The 18076-nt window shown below is 35.8% G+C and overlaps 1 protein-coding gene and 1 pseudogene across 1 annotated transcript; both read right to left on the bottom strand.

Annotated features, from left to right (window-relative positions):
- Positions 1-212: 212 nt before the first annotated feature.
- Positions 213-2388, bottom strand: LOC121799283 ((-)-5-epieremophilene synthase STPS3). The gene is made up of 6 exons (XM_042198603.1): positions 2252-2388; positions 1902-2175; positions 1435-1807; positions 1103-1321; positions 877-1015; positions 213-795 (listed from the first exon to the last, which is right to left on the bottom strand). Exons 1-6 carry the CDS (start codon positions 2345-2347, stop codon positions 253-255), a joined length of 1644 nt encoding a protein of 547 aa, XP_042054537.1. The 5' UTR covers positions 2348-2388; the 3' UTR covers positions 213-252.
- Positions 2389-4508: 2120 nt separating this feature from the next.
- LOC121801070 lies at positions 4509-10896 on the bottom strand (annotated as a pseudogene).
- Between the last annotated feature and the right edge of the window lie 7180 nt (positions 10897-18076).

Here is an 18076-nt window from a genome sequence, read left to right as displayed (position 1 = left end):
AGGGAATGTTAAGCAGTCAAAGCACGTCTGCGAGCATAATTCCAGTAAAAGTTAATATGTAGAAATTCCATTTTATAGGCATTAACTAATAACTACACCCAGGCATCTAGATGAGAAACCGAATTGTTAGAATCAACGAAGCCAACATATGTAAAATAAAACATTTTATTCGTATTATTATATTCTCATGGCAACATTAAACAAAAACGAAGACAAAAAAGGCCTTATGGAGGGCAAGATGAATGTAAACGTCTACATCTCAATAGGATCGACAAACAAAGCAATGATGTGAGGCTTGAGAACCTTCTCAGGTTGAGTGTATCCATCTTCGTTGCCTTTGTAAGTTACATCAATTATGCGTTCAAGATTCAGAATCCGCATCAAAACATCCCTCGAATAAGGAGATGGCCTCATACACTCCTCATTTATATCCTTCCATGCATCTGTTGCTATTTCGAAGAATTTAGCGACCGCTTCTTCTATTGTGGCGCCATTGTCCCTCATGTATGACTCTATGCCTGTAGCACTCTGTCCTCTCTCCTTTTCGACCTCATAAGTAGCTATGTCATCAATGACTCGACATATCAGTAGCCCTGCCACAAGCATTTTAGGCTTCTCGCTTAGCCATTCGAAGTCTTCCTTGGTGGCAGATTGATCCCCCAACAATGCCGTCGTTGTGTGGTAACAGTAAGTGCAAGTAATAAGAGCATTCTTTAGATACTCCTCAAAAGGTGGTAAATATCCTTGTATGAACCACTTGGCCTCAACATGGTAGCTTCTCACCAATTCCTTGAGCTATTTTAGAAATACAAATATCATAATCAGATTATATAAATTCATAATGTATAAAGGAATAATTAATGTTTGAACTCGTACAGATTCTATGGCATAGTGTGCAGCATAGGATCTTCCTTCCTTAGCCAACTCTTCTTCAAATTGCTCATAGAGTTCCAAAAGAGCTTTATAGAATGGCCTTACATACTCAGGTAGCTTATCCATCTCTTCAATGTTCCACCTAGATAATATAGTAGTAATTGATCAAGTTGTGCTCCATCCAAGTCAAGAAGAGATCTGGAAACAAACTCTAAGTTTAGAGGTCTACCTCTCAATTGCCTCAGTGAAAATGTCGAGTTCTTCAATGACACCGTAAGCATCATAAGTGTCATCTATGATTGAGGTCATGGCGATGGTTTTAGTGAGCATGACACGAGCACGAGAGAATTGTGGCTCGTGGTATACTCCCATAGCCCAAAAGAAGCACTCCACCACTCTATCTCTCGCGTATGGAAGTTTGGAGACTAGGTCCAATTCTTTCCACCACCTACACACACACACATATATATATATATATACAACATCAATAGTATTAATTAGTTTTTACATATTTAGAAGTATTATTAACAAATTTAAGGCCTCAATCATCATATATATTACCTTGAGACTTCATCGAGCTCCTCCTTGTGTAGCATTTGCAATAGATTGTAGTCCAATTTAGCAAACCTCAAGAGAGATTCATTCTTGTGTTGGTATTCTTCATAGACGGAGATAAAGTTACGAGCTTCGATTCTTGGATTTCCATAGTGCAGAGGTTGAATTAGAGCATGCACAACCTGTTTGCTAAGAGGAGATTCAAGGTGTGGCGCTATGGACTTGAGAGTGGCAGTAGCAAATTCAAGCGCATCGTCCAGTATAGTTTCTCCACGTGTTCTGAGGTAGGAGGCTTCATAGAGACTTAGCAAACCCTTGCCATCATTCTTAAGGCTTTCCTGGAATTTGCCCTTCTCATCGATCCATCTACCAAAAATGTCTGCTTCACCAACAATATACAGTACGTATATTAGTATTTTGATGTATTTTCATAGCTAGCTGTGAAATTAATTAAGAGTAAAAATGATACGTACGAGAAGATAAACGGTGGCCATGTTGCCTGAATAGACGGAAATGAAGTGCAACAGTGTACAAATCATAGGATTCAGCATCACTATAATCCGTATTTAGATTGAAGAAATGGTGCAGTTTATCTTCAATCTCGTTTTCAAAGTGATAAGAAATGCCAAGACGTTCGAGCGTGTCAATAAGGTTCATTGCTTCAACAAGATTGTTTTCAGCAGCTGAGATCATATCCAACACTTCCTTCTTCAGCACTTGAGCTGCCTTTGAGTGTTGTTCAGCAGCCTAAACAATAATAGAACAAGCCATATTTTAGAATAGATAAAGTTAGAAGAAAAAAGTGGATTAATGATGAATGTACCATAGCACCAGAATGATTGGTGATGAACTGATCGCCCCATAAACTAGGAGAGAAGTTGGAGACGGGCCGCTGAATGTGAGCTTGTGGTGCAGCCATTTTGTATGCTAAAGTATTGCAAAGAGCTGAAATTAAGCAGAAGATTGATGAGTGCAGTGAGTAATGAAATGGCTGCACAGCTCTATTTATAGTGGAAATTAAGATAGGCGCTACTCTTTCTTTACAATTCAATTGTGCATGGCAACCAACTTTGAATTTTGCATTTGTTTACAATTTTATTAACTACTTATTTTCTTTTTCCCTGGACTTTACTATTTCTCTCTCAAATAGTACAACAGATGTTGCCTTGCCGCTGCCAATTAAAATCACCACCTGCAGTCTGCCGCCACCTCTGAACTGCCCACCTTGCGCTATGATTTTTCATTTTTTTTCATTTTTGTCAATCATTTTATCCTTTGAACCTTCATTACAAAACATATATAGTTACTAAATGAAATATTTTTTGTATTGTTGATATTCCTAAAATCACAACCAATTTAAATGAAAAAGTTTGTCTCAGAGTATCATTTTATTCTAAATAAATGAAAAAATATACTCTATTTTGGAAGACTGAAGAGTAAATGAAAAAATATAAATAAAATTAAGATCGGCGCTAGTCTTTGTTTAGAATTTTTTTGACTTTATAAGTACCTTTATTTGACTAAGAGTAAATTAATGCGACTGTGAAGACTGAAGAGGAAGACAAAATTGCTCTCTTTATTTGGTATTGCATCGAAATTCTTCTTTGAAATTTCGATTTTCATTCAAACTTCGTCAGTTACCTGAACATGGCAGCATGCTGCCATTCTTATTTACAAACAAGAATAATGGTGTTTACTTTATTATGTTGTAAATTGAAGCAAACTACAAAACTATTTGGCCATGGCTTAATTTAATTACTCCACACAACTATTTGGAAATTGGAATTAACTATGTCGTTCATTATATGCCGCATATATGCCACAACTATTTGGAAATTGGAATGAAGTCAGGTATTGATGAATTTATCTTATTTATCCATAATTATATCATACACTAAATATGACCAGAAAATTATTGTGTTTTTCTAGGAAAGAGCTAGGTAGTATTATTGTTGTATTACAATATTTCTTTCGCTCAGAGTAAAGAAAAAGAAAAATAGAAACAATGGTTGAATATTATTAATATAAAATGAGATACACACTAGAAAGAGAAACTCTTATAATTAGACATCAATTAATTTTGGTAGATATACAAAGATTGAAAATATGAGTATATTTCTTGGACGACTAGAATATACTATATTAACTAATAAAACACTATAATTAAGAAATAACAATATAATTGACGTTACTTCTCCCATTTAGGAGAGCAGCTTAACTAATTAGTCTCTTCTTTCTAGCATTAAAATAAAGAAAATGGGGTTAATTAATAATTAAGTGCTCAATCTGTCCCAACTAAGTTGAATTACTTCTTTTTTGCATTCATTTTGAAAAATCGTAATAAATATTTAAAATGGATATATAGTAAAGTACAAGTGAGAATAATATAGATAAGATTTATTACTCTAGATTTTACTTTATTATATATCCACTTTAACTATTTATTACGATTTTTTCAAAACGAATGCAAAAACGAAGTGACTCAACTTAGTTGGGACGAAGGGAGTACCTTATAACAATACTCCACCCGTTACACTTTAAGTGACACATTTTCATTTTTGGGATTTCCCACTCTAAATGACACATTTTTAAATATAAAATCATAACTTTGCCTACTTTGTTCATCTCTCTTACTTTATTCTCTTCATTTTACTCACAAAACAAATAGTATTATATAAAATCTAATGCCAAATTAGAAATGCTCCACTGAGAATGAGACGGTGGGAATATTAATTAAGGTTTATATTATAATATACGTAAATCTAAATCATATTATGTCTAATTTAAAAGAAAATATAAAATATTAATTAAAAGTTTCAATTAAAATCCCCTACTATATAGTATTAAGTTGTAACAAAATTATATAGGAGTACTAAATATCGATATATTTAACATGAATTAAATGCTCGAACCTGGGTACTTTAAGTAGACAGATATGGCTTACTCAAGTTGATTATGTATCCAGGTTATTAAAGAAGTTCAAGATGGATAGCATTAAGAAAGTAGCTGTACCAATGGGGCAGCACTACAAGTTAACAGCAGAACAGAAGCCTTATGGAGGGCAAGATGAATGTAAACGTCTACATCTCAATAGGATCGACAAACAAAGCAACGATGTGAGGCTTGAGAACCTTCTCAGGTTGAGTGTATCCATCTTCGTTGCCTTTGTAAGTCACATCAATTATGCGTTCAAGATTCAGAATCCGCATCAAAACATCCCTCGAATAAGGAGATGGCCTCATACACTCCTCATTTATATCCTTCCATGCCTCTGTTGCTATTTCGAAGAATTAAGCGACCGCTTCTTCTATTGTGGCGCCATTGTCCCTCATGTATGACTCTATGCCTGTAGCACTCTGTCCTCTCTCCTTTTCGACCTCATAAGTAGCTATGTCATCAATGACTCGACATATCAATAGCCCTGCCACAAGCATTTTAGGCTTCTCGCTTAGCCATTCGAAGTCTTCCTTGATGACAGATTCATCCCCCAACAACGCTGTTGTTGTGTGGTAACAGTAAGTGCAAGTGATGAGGGCATTCTTCATATACTCCTCAAAAGGTGGTAAATATCCTTGTATGAACCACTTGGCCTCAACATGGTAGCTTCTCACCAATTCTTTCAGCTATTTTTGAAATATAAATAATAATAATAATATTAGTTTATATAAATTCATATATGTGGAGTATTTTTTAAGTGCATGTATAAAGGAATAATTAATGTTTGAACTCATACAGATTCTATGGCGTAGTGTGCAGCGAAGGATCTTCCTTCCTTAGCCAATTCTTCTTCAAATTGCTCATAGAGTTCCAAAAGAGCTTTATAGAATGGCCTCACATACTCAGGTAGTTTATCCATCTCTTCAACGTTCCACCTGAATAATACAGTAGTAATTGATCAAGTTGTGCTCCATTCAAGTCAAGAAGAGATGGAAACAAAGTGTAAGGCTAAGTTAATTTGCCTCTCTATTGCCTTAGTAAAAATGTCGAGTTCTTCAATGACACCGTAAGCATCATAAGTGTCATCTATGATTGAGGCCATAGCGATGGTTTTAGTGAGCATGACACGAACACGAGAGAATTGTGGCTCATGGTATACTCCCATAGCCCAAAAGAAGCACTCCACCACTCTATCTCTTGCATATGGAAGTTTGGAGACTAAGTCCAATTGTTTCCACCACCTACACAAATATATATATGTGTATAACATCAATATTAATTAGATTTTATATATTTAGAAGTATTGATAATAGATTAAAGGCCTCAGACATCATATATATATATATATATATATATATATATATATATATTACGTTTCTAAATGAAGTAATAAACACACTTGAATAAAGTGCATTTTTAATGTAAATAAAGTAAAAACTCAGGTCAATGAATTCAAATGAAACATATGTTGAATCATTTCAAAATCTACTGGAAGAAAGTAAAAACATGTTGTAGTTTCAAGGTATTACGAACGGAATGAAGTAATAAACCTATACAATGAAGTAAAATGGGCTTGTAATGAAGACTGAAAAATTTACACAGCAGCACATCTCATCAAAAAAACTAGATCTAATGGCCCAGATTTGGTCTCTAGTTCGGTCTTTAAAATTGGTTCGACATTGATCACAACTCTATATATATAAACCTATACAACTCTATATATATATATATATATATATAGGGTAGTGTTAAACTCCTTTTCTCCCCTTATATTTAAGTTCCTTTCTGATTTGGATCGTTGGATCTTGAAGATGAACGATCCGGATTTAAATCTTAGATTAGCATTCCGTAGTTCATTATTTGGTTTATTTCGTGCATTATGAGGGTGAATTAGTAATTCCATGTTCATTATAAGGGTATTATTGTCATCCAGCAAAAAATGAATCGCCAGAATTTGGTAATTGCGAAATTGTTGGGATTTGAAACTTCCTTCTCTTCATTCTCTCTCATTAAACGTTGTATAATCACTCTCCACTCTCTCCACTCTCTAAACCCTAGATCTGTCCGCCGCTCTGCAACATCGTTAGGCAGCGAAACAATCGACATCAATCGTCCAAGAGTACGACACCACCCTCCACCGTTGCTTACACCGAACCCCAACCGGCGACCAGGTTCCTGACTTCGCTGTAATGTTTTGTAGACACGAAAACTATAAATTGAAACTTCCAATATGTCGCGCCTTATGAAATTCAGACAGGTTTTTATTATTTTGGGTTTAAAAGCATGGATTCTGGTATGCGACGGGTTTTTATTGTTTGTTGTGACTTTTCTCTGTTTCCGACGGGGTGTTTTTATTGTTTTGGGTTTAAAAGCATTGTTTTTGGGTTTAAAAGCATGGAAAAATTATGTATGTGCATTATTAATTTTAGACTGTGCATTATGTGCCTAGTTTTTTGCATTATGCTGACTATATTATGCATTAATACGGGCAGTGCCTATGTTGGTTATGCAGCTCAGTCAAGATTCAATATGATTATTATTTGGGTGGGAAGTGCAGTATGAATCTGTAATTATGCATATGTTGGAGTTTATGGTACATTGAGTGGTATTTTTTTATATGGGTTAATAGTCTTTGTGTGTAATACATATGCATTTTTGGGTTTAGACAATGCATTATGTTCTATGAAGTTTACATTATGTGAAGTATATTATGCATTATGAAATGGTATTATTAGTATCTGTCATGTCATTGTACAGCCGGTTTAGGTAAATATTAGGATTATATTAAGCACATTATTTGCTTTGTCTAACGCATTATGGGTAAAGTTTTATTCATTATTTGTTCTGACTGACGCATTATTTGTTGTGATATATGTGTTAATCCTTCTACAGCTCATATCATATTGTCTTTTGATTTAGTGATAACTTTCTGATGTGTTGTGTTGTTTGATCCATATCAGAGAAGCAGCTTAGAGTCGAGATAGACGGCGCAGTCGACGACATTATTCCATTTGCGCTGGCCAAAAAATTCAGAGATAAGTTGGCTGATGTATTTTTATATGTTCATTACTTGAGTGATTCTGTTCATTATTTGGCTATTTGAATGCATTATTTATCCTGTTTTATGCATCATGTGACTGCTGTTGTACATGAGTCAAAGAGTGAATGGAATATCTGTATGTTCATTACTTGACCGGATCTGTACATTATTTAGTTATTTTAGTGCATTATTTATCATGGTTTATGCTTTATGTGGCTGTTGTTGGACATGGGACAATGGGTGATTGCAATATTCATGGTGCATTTGTTGATTTATTCTGAACATTATTTGATTATTAAAATGAATTACGTATCAGTTTTTAGGCATTATTTTGATGCTTTTGTACTAGAGTGTATAAGTGAATGCAGTATAACTGTCCACATTATTTTATTCAGCTTGTACATTATGTAACTAATTGTATGTTATTATTCTGTATGTTGTACAGCATCAAAGCAGCTAATATTGGACATCGACGAGGTGGTCGATGATATACTGCCAGTAGGAATTGCCCAGAAATTCCGGGAGTGAGTATTAGAGGCCGGGAATAGTAAAGCTCCGAAAGAGACGTAGGATAGAAAACCAAGGGGTAGGAACGTCGACCATCTGTATTGTCGATGAACCCCTACCGAGTTTCTGAATTGTATAAAGAGTTTTACTCCACGGCAGAAGGAAGCCGTCACGGAACTTGTACATGAGTGAATGTAATATTTGTACATTATTTATCTATGTCTATGCATTATTTATCATGTTTTATGCATCATTAGATTGCTGTTGTACATGAATCTAAGAATGAATGCAATAGTTGTATGTTCATTACTTGAGTGATTCTGTACATTATTTGTCTATTTGAATGCATTATTTATCTTGTTTTATGCATTACGTGGTTGCTATTGTACATACTAGACCCTAGCCCCTAGCCTTGTTAAACCCTTAGGGAAAACAAGAAACGTGCGCCAAACATGGAAACACGACACACCTTAAATGAAACGGGGCATGATAAATATTCATTACATATCACAAATAATGCATTACAGAAATTAAAACTAAGCATTACACTACATAATATGTACATTATGTATATCTGTTTTAAAAAATGCCTACGCGCTATGCATGTGCAACCCCAGATGAATTACTGCAGCTCGTGTATTTGGACAACGTTTTTTAGACTTAGAACATACTACACCCTAGCCCCTAGGCTTGTTAAACCCTTAGGGAAAACAAGAAACATTCGCCAAACAACGATACACGGCACAACTTAAATTAAACGGGTACGGATAAATGTTCATTACATGGCACAAATAATGCATTACAGAAACTAAACTACGCATTATACTACACAATATGTACATTATGTATATATGTTTTAAAATATACCTACGCGTTATGCATGTGCAATCCCAGACGAATTACTCCAGCTCGTGTATTTGGACAATGTTTTTTAGACTTAGAACATACTACACCCTAGCCCCTAGGCTTGTCAAACCCTTAGGAAAAACAAGAAACGTTCGCCAAACAACGACACACGGCACAACTTAAATTAAACGGGTACGGATAAATGTTCATTAAATACCACAAATAATGCATTACAGAAACTAAACTACGCATTATACTACACAATATGTACATTATGTATATATATTTTAAAATATACCTACGCGTTATGCATGTGCAATCCATACGAATTACTCCAGTTCGTGTATTTGGACAACGGTTTTTAGACTTAGAACATACTACACCCTAGCCCCTAGGCTTATTAAACCCTTAGGGAAAACAAGAAACGTTCGCCAAACATCAGAACACGACACAACTTAAACTAAACGCGTCAATATAAATGTTCATTACATAGCACAAATAATGCATTACAGAAACTAAACTACGCATTATACAATACAAAATGTACATTATGCATATCAGTTTAAAAAAAATTCCTAAGCCCTATGAATGTGCAACCCCAGACGAATTACTGCAGCTCGTGTATTTGAACAACGTTTTTTAGACTAGGAACATACTACACCTTAGCCCGTAGGCTTGTTTAACCCTTGGGGAAAACAAGAAACGTGCGCCAAACAACGACACACGACACAACTTAAATTAAACGGGTCAGGATAAATGTTCATTACATATCACAAATAATGCATTGCAGAAACTAAACTACGCATTATATTATACAAAATATACATTGACGAGTACATGGAGATTATCCGGCAACATCCCCTTGTCGGCAGCCGTCGCGACCCCAGCCACAGCCGCCCATACCCACCTGGGATTGGCGTTTGCAGTAGCAATCGCACCCGCAACTGTGCAGATTATGACCGCTGCGACGAAGAAAACAAAAAAAATCTTCTGGGAGAAATCGACGCTATCGAGGTCCTTGACGAAGCCATCGTGCGTCGGTTTAAGCTTAGTCTCTATCGTGGAGTGGTCTATAACTATATGGGATAAATTATCACGGAAGGATTTGTGAAAGAGGGGAGAATGAAATCGTGTTAAGACGCCGTTTATTGAGAGAACACCGATCTCTACAACGCCGGCAACAAACGATAGTAACAATGATGAAACGTGAATGGAGAACCGATAATTGCAAAGAGTGCCGGAGGTGAAAAAAATCAATTGCAACGAGGGAGAATGGAGAAATTAACGTCTGGAGCGTGTGGCATGGGAGAATGAACCGTGAAGATATTGAAGGAGTAAATTAAGGAAGATATTCATGAGAGAATAACCGTAAATCAATTGTTGGACAGTGATTACCAATTAAGCCCTTTTCATTTTTTTTAATCATTAAATTAATTGAATAAACCCACTTATTTAGGCCATTGGATCAGCTTAAATACACGGTGGAGATTAAGAAGGAGATTGGATTAAATAGGTGAAAAGGATTTGAATACAATCCTATATATATATATATATATATATATATATATATATATATATATATATATATATATATATATATTACCTTGAGACTTCATGGAGCTCCTCCTTGTGTAGCATTTGCAATAGATTGTAGTCTAATTAAACGGTGGCCATGTTGCCTGAATAATCGGAAATGAAGTGCAACAGTGTACAAATCATAGGATTCAGCATCACTATAATCCGTATTTAGATTGAAGAAATGGTGCAGTTTATCTTCAATCTCGTTTTCAAAGTGATAAGAAATGCCAAGACGTTCGAGCGTGTCAATAAGGTTCATTGCTTCAACCAGATTGCTTTCAGCAGCTGAGATCATATCCAACAGCGTAACACTTCATTATCTAGCACTTGAACTGCCTTGGAATGTTGCTCAGCAGCCTAAACAATAATAGAACAAGGCATATTGTAGTAAGTACGTAATAAATTCATATACAGATAAAGTTAGAAGTAAAAAGGGAAAATTGTGGATGAGTAATTGAAATGATGAACGATTACGATGTACCTTAGAACCAGAATGATTGGTGATGAACTGATCGCCCCACAAACTTGGGCCGCTGAATTTGAGCTTGTGGTGCAGCCATCTTTTGGATTTTGTATGCTAAGTAATTAAGCAGAAGATTGATGAGTGCAGTGAGAAATTAAGTGGCTGCACATCTCTATTTATAGTGGAAATTAAGATGGGCTTCATTTTTCAATTCAATTGTGCATGGCTACCAACTCTGAATAATGCCTTTGTTTCGAATTTTAATTTTCTTTTCGTCTGGACTTTAGTATTTCTCTCTCAAATAGTTACTACGTTAAAACTTAAAACTATATTTTGGAATAGCGATAGACTGGTAATTTATTATATATTCGACCTCTAGAAAACAAGCCATATTTATGTATTTCTAATCCGTAATTATAAGTCCATAAAAATATATCTATACTAATATAAAAGGCGAGTTTTGATCTTATTTTTAAATATTTAAAGTTATGGGATGAAGTTGGATATTTATGAATTTTAAGCCTAATCAATTTTTTTAAAAAGAAATAAGATTAAAATGGAGGTTACAACTCTTTATGATTATAAGAGCAATATGATTTGTAACTTCCAACCATATCCGTTAATTTATTTTCAAATACGAAACTGTAAAAAAAAAAAAAGTTGAGAATAAGGTCATCGCAACGCGGTCTCTTATCCGTCTCTTAACTGTCTCGTCTCTTCACTATTCATGGGCCTCACTATATTTTTCATCACATCTCTTAACTAAGAGACAGCACCTACAATCCTCCACCTCTTAACCAGCGTGACGACGCCCACTCGCCGGCCGGCGAGTGGGCGTCACGCCTAGCGCCAGCGCTCGCCACGTGGCGTTGGCGCGTGGCGAGCTGTCACGCGAGCCGTCCCTCTGGGACGAGACTAGACCGGGACGGAAGGCTGCAACGCCGTCTCTTATCCGTCTCGTCTCTCCGAGACGGTTAAGAGATGCGTTGCGGATAAATGTAAACCATAATACAAAAATAGTGGCATATTTATTTTTTTTAATATATTTATAATATGAGAATTATTCAACTCTACATAGTAGTATTAATTATTAATATGGCTCCATATACGGCTCTTCATACAGGCCCCACTAAAGAAAGTAACGTAAAGGTAATAAAAATGACATTTATTATAGCTATGGAAATAACATAAAAGTTAATACTATACAAATCAATTAATTTTCAATGTAAATTTAAGGCGGTCAATCATGTTATAATTCATCAATTTATGATTGTTTCTTCATACTCCACTTTTTATCTATAAAAGCGTATCAGGTTAGATTATAATTCAATTCCTCTTTCCCTTATAGCATCTCCAGTGGGCGGACATCCCACTAGGACATCCCAAAAACACCTCATGCCACGTCACTAGGACTTCCCATCCCACTGCCACGTCACTAGGACATCCCCTGCACAATCCGCCCTTCCCATCGCCCTTCCTACTAGGACATCCCGCAATAAAAAAATCACAATAATTTAATTACGTAAAAACGGAAATATAATTTTGACACGGAATACGGGAAAGCAAAATATGGGCAAGAATACATATTCATAAAACATAAAAAAAAACATAGTTAGAAAAAAAGCAAAATACATAGTCATTCAAAAAAAGAAAAATACATAATCCAACATCCCCGGCTCACTCCACGCTGTCCTCGTCGCCCGTGCCGCCCCCGTCGCCCGTGCCGTCACCGTCGCCCGTGTCGCCCCCGTCGTCCCCTCCGCTAATCTCAGCGCCATCATCTCCAATGGGGGGCATCCCCAAATCGCGCCGACATCCATCATCGCGCCGACATCCATCGATGACATCCTTCAGCATCCTCTTGTACAGCGGATCGGTCGTGCTATGCCACCTATGCATGGTCCGGACCAAGCTTGTCGTTAACTGCGCGCGGGCGAGGCGGTCGATATCTTCTTGGGGAGCGGGGGCCTCCGATTCGACCTCGAACGACCCGCTACCGCTGCTGGTTCCCCTAGCCCTCCGCTGCGCAGCCTTTTGCCCAACCGGGCGACGACGACGACGAGAGTCTGATTGCGGTAGCGGGGACACTTTGTCGGCTTCCGGGAGCTCGTGCGAACCAGCACTGCTGCTGTATTCACCGGAAGCGTTGATCTTCGTCCGCTTCGCCCAGCCCGATTCGACTCCCCCACAAAACTTTGGGGAATCCTTCACCACGAGAAAGGCATCCCACTGGTCGAATTGTTTGAGTTTCAAGGCTCTGTCAGGGTACTGAGCAAAGGCACGATTCCGGACATCCTCCTCGGACATACCGCTGCTTTCCTGGCGGAGGTTGTTTTGGTAGAGACCAGCAAATCGACTAAGCTTAGGCCTCAACCGCTCCCACTGTTTCCGGCACTGTTCGGGAACGCGACGCTTCGCCCCAGCCGGTTTGTGTGTGTGGTAGGCTTCAGCGATCCGATGCCACAGTCTGTCAATATGCTGGTTGGCACCGACATAGGGATCCTCGACTATTGCAACCCAAGCCTTCGCAAACGCGACGTTTTCCCACTGGCTCCAGATCGTCCTCTTTCCCGTCTCCTCCTCATCCTTCTCCTCTGCCACCGTTCGTGAGGAAGACCCTGGGGCTTTCCCCTTGCCCTTGCCCTTGCCACGTCCCTTCCCCCTGCCCCCGCCCACATCATCGGGCGTCTGCCTGACTGGAGATATCCCCAACTCCTCAAAAGAGAAAGTTTCTATGCCGGTGAACTGAGTATCCGGAACATAAGTGGAAGGGGTATCAGTAGACTGCGTATCCACAACCGGCCGATAGACATCGTCCGCTAGTGGTTCAGGGCCCCTGCCACCCCCTCCCACATGCATCATCCCCGCCATCATCTCCGGCATCATCCCCTACATCATCCCACCCATCCCCATCATATTTGGGGTCATGCCCCCCATCCCCATCCCCGGCATCATCATATTTGGGGTCATGCCCCCCATCCCGGCTGCCCTGGGCATCATACCACCCATCTGTCCCATCCAATTGTACATATAAGGGGACATCATCCCACCCATTCCACCCATCTGTCCCATTGCCGGAACCGTTGTCGCATTTCCGCTGACGTTTCCCTCCAGGTCGATGGGAAACGCCGGAGTCTGCGACTCGCTCGTGGCCGGGGAGTTCCTATCGTTCTCCATTAAAAGTAGAAATGAAATTTGTAGTAAAAGAAGAGAGAAACTTGTTAACAACAAGTGGTGCAAATGAAATGAAGTTCAACGAGCCGTATATATAGAGTTTAAAAAAAAAGAAATTTCGGACATCCGAGCGGGACGTCCGTATCCGACCCTAAACGCCACAATGGCGGACGTCCCGGTCGCCCGTCGCGACGTCCGACCGGATGTCCGACCGGACGTCCGCCATTGGAGATGCTCTATCTCATTGCTTTACAAATTCTCTTTTCAATATGATTATTACTCTTTATCAATAGTAATGCATTTATATGAATCTATTATACACGTTTATTATTATTATTATTATTATTATTATTATTATTATTATTATTATTATTATTATTATTATTATTATTATTATTTGTTTATTAACATTGTCTCGGCTTTTATTTTTTTTAGATACCATTGGTGTTATCATGGACCCTGCCAAGGTTATTATACAATCTAATTTTCGGCTCATTGAGATTAAGATTGTGATTCGCAGTGAGTAGCGAATCGTCATTTTGTTTTTATTTTCTACTCCTATTTAACGTTTAAGACATTTGAATATATCAAGCTGATTGATAATGTAGTAGAGGAGGCACTATTTGGCATTTTTTAAATATTACTCTCAATTATAATATTATTATTTGTTTTTTAACATTGTTGTTGCTTCTATTTTTCAGATATTATTGGCGCAATTGTTGACCCTAGCAATTATTAAACATGATAATTGCTGATTCACAGTGAGTGTATATTCATCTTTTTTTTAACGTTGTTTTGTTTTTGTTGATTCGTCTAAAGTTGTGTCAATATAGTTTATATATATTGGTTTGCAGAATATTGGACATGCTTCATGGATAAGTTCTTATTGTTCCTATTGGGATGCATTTTTTTGGCACGAAGAATCATTGGGGAAATCATCTAGAACCAAAAGACCAAAATTTTCATATTGTTGTATGAGTGGAATATTAAGCTTCCTATGATATATGCTCCTCATGTTGTCTCTCAAGATTTAATATTCTATAAAGATTTTTAATGTGTTTGCTATTTGAAAAATAATATATTTCATATAGTTGAGTTCACCTCGATGGGAGGTTGGATTGATGATAGGTTCAACACTGGTCTGTCATTATCTGTGTACGATTGCATAGTCAATAAACTTTTTTATGTTGTGTCACTATTTAATTTTTATTTCATAAATATATTTTTATAAAGTATATAATTTTATTTGTGATTTATAAACTATGTACTAATTTTTTCTTTTCTCATTTCATTTATTTAATTGACCTTTTAATTTTATGTGAATAAAATTAAATAGGTCGTGCGTTCACAGGGTTGATACTAGTTTTAATAAACCTTTAGTTATGGGTTGCTAAAGTCGCTCTAAACTGAATTATTATAGAATAAACACTAATATAATTTTGCGATCTAGAAAACATTTTTGGGCGGTAGCGATCTAAAAGATTATACTATAGTAGTAGTAGTTAATTATGAAATAATAAATTTTAATATGGTTATGTCCACACTTATATTGAAGTTTATGTTAAATCTATATGGTTAGTTTACATCACTTAGTTCAAGCCATGGATGAAGTTCAGTAGTTTAGAGCTTCTTTGACTTTATAAGTACCTTTATTTGACTAAGAGTAAATTAATGTGATTGTGAAGACAAAATTGCACTCTTATTTTATCTTTGAGCGCAAGTTGATATATCGTCAGAATTCTTCTCTGAAATTTCGATTTCCATTCAAATTTCGGCAGTTACCTCAACGTGTTTACTTGTAAACTATGGTTCATATATGTGTAGGCTCGTATATAATATAGATACAACTTAAAAATGACTTATTACAAATGTGGATGAACTAATTAATGTTGGTTTAGATTTGAGAAATGAGATGAATAAGAAAGTTGAGCTGATAAGATGGCTTTGTGTTGAGGTCATTTTATTCAATTCTAGAACACAAGCTAGCTTCTCAAGATATTAATAGTAATTTAAGTGGAATAATTAGTACTGATTTGAACACTGCAAATTCAATTATACTCAAATACTCTATAGAAACGTGTTCAAAGGTATGAAATTTTGAAGCATGACCAAGAAAAAGTTGCCATATGCGGTTTCTTAATGATTTGAATTAGAATAATTTTGATTTTGTATCTGGAACGTCATACAATGAGAGGTTGTTCAATTAAAAGTTTTTCAAAAAATATTTTGTTAGATTTGTTGGTTTTTGTAGTTTTGTATAGTTTTTTCAGAATAACTAGATATTTTCTTGGTATCATTTTTTTCTATCTCAACTAGGAAAAAATATCTATGACTGTTAGTTATGGTTTTGGTAGTTTTTTCGGGGAAATGACTAAAAAAATCGTGTAGTTCAATCAAATTATGGTCTATCCTGTAACTTAAAAAAATGACCAATTATATCATAACTTTAACATTTTTTTAATTGTCTCATAGTCTATAATTTGGGAGAAATAGTGTATGCTTTAGGCAAACTAACTAAAAAAACTGCCTTGATAAATTAAAAACGGAATATAGTATACTACTCCATATTTGTGTGATTTATATGTATTGCATCCAAGGTAGTTTTCGTTGTACAATTGCAAATCATGATTATTATTTGTGCGATTTATATGTATTGCCTCCTAGGTGGTTTACGTTGTACAAATCATGATTATAATGAATGATATTACCTACTACGTCCGTCTAAAAAAATAATTTGTGTTTTTCATTTTATTTATCTATCAAAATTAGTCATTATGTATTTATGGTATGTTTCTATTTCTAATAAAGTGGATTTCATTTTTCATTAACAAACTTCAAACATTAATATTTTCAGTATAATATTTATTTCATTTTGTGGAAGGAGGTAATACAATGTTTATGTTAGTAATCTACCACCCAAGTCACGGCAAAATTTCCTAACATGATGAATTTTCCATTAATACATACTACTCCATATAGTATTAAGACATGTACAGAAACTAAATGTACTATGTTCCTTAAATTCTATTTCGACTGCATAATAAACTAAAGCAGATGTTTCTTATGTTCAATTTGGACAGCAGATCTTACTATTTAAAACTGATTGTTTGAATTGTGCGAAAAGTTAATCAAACTCACTTTGCGAAATTTGAGGAGCACCAGGTGGATTTATTTAGTGTGCACGATGGTATTTGGTGTCACGAAGACTAAAAATGGTACTATCTCCGTCCCTTAAAATAGAAAGTATTCTCATTTTGTTTCGCGCCTTAAAACTAAAAATTTCTAAATTTTATACTTTTGTAAGTGGATTTCACAACCAACTAACATTATTTCTACTCTTTTTTCTTCCTCACTCTACTTTACTTATTTTTGTCTAACATCTTTCTTATTTTATCAATTATTCCCCTTACTATTTTAACTGCATATTAGAATTCGTATTGTTTCATAAGTTTTTATTTTTCAAGGACGAAGATAATAAGTACAATATATAACTATATTACAAATCCATTTTCCAGATAGCGTTCAGTTCTAAATTTGACTAGTATATGAGACATCTAGTCAGTCAAAGAAGGACAAATGAGCATTTTTTAACTTCACTCATCTACTAGTCACGTACCCTTATTTTCATTGGTACTACTTTTATGGAGTACTAAATTATTCAATTCATTAAAATTTATGACTTGGTAAAATAATACTACATCCCTGTCATGTTTATTAAGTCATTTTATTATTTTTGAGAAGTTCCAAGTTAATTGAGTTGTTTCTGTTTTTAGCAAAGTAACAATCTTTCTTATTGTATTCTCTCTTCAAGTCTTACTTTATTTTGTCTTACTTTATTCACCGTTCACTTAACACATTATTCTTAAATTCCATGCCGAAAGAAAAAACGTCTCAATTAACAAAGAATATAGGGAGTACTCCATTCTTCTCAACTAAGTTAGAGCCGTATTTTTTAAATGTGCTAACTAAATTGAGTAATTTTATTTTCTAAACTAAAAAAAATATCTAATCACTCTTACTTTATTCTCTCTTGTCTCTCATATATTATTCTCTTTCCTATTTTATTTATATCATTCTCACTTTTACTTTATTATATATTCACT

Source organism: Salvia splendens, chromosome 4 (assembly GCF_004379255.2).
Source record: "Salvia splendens isolate huo1 chromosome 4, SspV2, whole genome shotgun sequence".
Classification (NCBI taxonomy): domain Eukaryota; kingdom Viridiplantae; phylum Streptophyta; class Magnoliopsida; order Lamiales; family Lamiaceae; genus Salvia; species Salvia splendens.
The sequence above is the reverse complement of the archived record's forward strand: the minus strand, read 5'-3'. Positions and strand labels throughout refer to the sequence as shown.

Bases quoted from the DNA above. Each gene is read 5' to 3' on its own strand.
- LOC121799283 (XM_042198603.1), bottom strand. From the start codon at position 2,347: ATGGCTGCACCACAAGCTCACATTCAGCGGCCCGTCTCCAACTTCTCT. The intron at 2,176-2,251 runs GTACATTCATCA...ATTATTGTTTAG, and splicing joins CCAATCATTCTGGTGCTATG to GCTGCTGAACAACACTCAAA. The intron at 1,808-1,901 runs GTACGTATCATT...TTGGTGAAGCAG, and splicing joins TGGCCACCGTTTATCTTCTC to ACATTTTTGGTAGATGGATC.